Below are 1,653 nucleotides of genomic sequence, written 5' to 3' on the forward strand. Positions count from 1 at the left end.
TATTGTTATTATTATTATTAGATGATCTATTACGTGGTTACTATAAGAACAAAGATTGTTCAAGATCACTTGATATCAAGATACAGATGATGTTATTTCCACTCTCAAAAGAATCCCAAGTACCAGAACACATGTACATGTACACTATCATCATGTGTGTTTAGTTTGCTTTGGAATTAATAACATTATGTTAAACTCTTCGCTAATTAATATTTTTTACAAATTATTTTTAAAAAGCAATAATAATGAAGCAAATCAATTATATCAAGCATCAATATTAATATTAAAATCAAGTCCCAGTTCATTTCTAATAGCTTCAATCCAGTCCTCACCTAAAGCTATTGCTGCATCAGCATAACTGCCTCTTACAGCAATGAATGAGCTTAAGAACTTTTGACAGTGCTCCTGCACTTGAGGTAACTTCCTCTTAAAACTAAGACTAGCCTTGAACTCTGTAATAAACTTTTCCATGCTACGAGTCTCTCTGACTTCATCACTAATAAGATGAGCTGCATATAACTGACTGGCAAGATCTGAGAGAGACGTCTTAAGAGAATTGAGATCAGCATAATGAGATACAAGAACATCATCAATCACTTTCTTTACTTTATTGACATCAACAGTAGCTGATGGACCTAATAGAGGTCAAAGGTCAGTATATACACACAGTATTAATACTTACTAGCTCCTCTAGTGGATGATAGTGACGTTGATTCATGTACTACATTAGAGGAGGATGAGGTAGTAGGACCTGTAAAATGAGGTAACATATACTGCAAAATTTTCGAAGGCTGTAAATTTCACAAATTTGTTTTAAAATCTATTTTGTGGTTTTAATTTTCGCAAATTTATGCTGTCTGCCATCTTGTACTGGAATAATTAGTTTTTGCAATTTAAAAAAAAAATTGTGAAATCCACAAAATTTACAAACGTCGAAATTTTTGCGATTTGGTATATTTCAATCATCATTGACTTACTCATTGATGGAGGAAGAGCAGGAGGTGATTTGTTGATGTAGACAATTTTTGAAGGATCTATTCCAGTTAATTTAATAGGACAATGAAGTGGATCCTGAGCAATACCAGGTTTAGCATACACTGACATACTGCAGCTTGAGTACAATGGGTTCAATGGAAAATGATCAATTGTAGACTGAAATAACTACAGTATAGTAAAGACACGTATAGTAATGTTATAGTACAGAACAAACTTACCTCCATTGGTTCTCTGTCAGGATCAACAGTCCATCCTAACTGTAGTTGAGTAGTTTCTAAAAGCAACAAAAGTTTCCCATTTGGTTCAGAAAATTTGAAAAAGTCAACGTCATTACCAAGCTCAGCATTAGGATGATTTGTACTAATGTACTACACAGAATAACATTAAAATCATAATAATACAAATAATATGCATACTTGTTTAAGTACTTCCAAATCTCTAACTACAGAATATATTACCCTCCAGTAACCAACTTTCTTTTCTTCATGATACATCATTCCAGTATACAGTACATCATTTTGAATTAAAGCTATAATTATAAAAAATTATTAATGTTGATTGTGTATAGATACGGCCACAAACCTTTGTCCTTATTTGGTTTTTGTTTCACTTCATCTTCAGTTGATTCATTGCTAACATTAGATGCACCTAACAATA

The 1,653-nt window shown here is 32.2% G+C and overlaps 1 protein-coding gene across 1 annotated transcript in view; it reads right to left on the minus strand.

The window, feature by feature from the left end:
• Positions 1–264: 264 nt before the first annotated feature.
• Positions 265–1,653, minus strand: part of LOC109584435 (uncharacterized) — a 1,495-nt gene continuing 106 nt past the window's right edge. The window contains exons 2-7 of the mRNA XM_020000195.1: positions 1,579–1,644; positions 1,413–1,525; positions 1,215–1,364; positions 978–1,161; positions 683–751; positions 265–635 (exon numbers count right to left, since the gene is read on the minus strand). Coding sequence (XP_019855754.1) covers positions 265–635; positions 683–751; positions 978–1,161; positions 1,215–1,364; positions 1,413–1,525; positions 1,579–1,644 — 953 coding nt within the window. The remainder of the gene's footprint in view (positions 636–682; positions 752–977; positions 1,162–1,214; positions 1,365–1,412; positions 1,526–1,578; positions 1,645–1,653) is intronic.

Source organism: Amphimedon queenslandica, unplaced genomic scaffold (genome assembly GCF_000090795.2).
Source record: "Amphimedon queenslandica unplaced genomic scaffold, v1.1 AMPQUscaffold_13209, whole genome shotgun sequence".
In the NCBI taxonomy this organism is placed as follows: Eukaryota; Metazoa; Porifera; class Demospongiae; order Haplosclerida; family Niphatidae; genus Amphimedon; species Amphimedon queenslandica.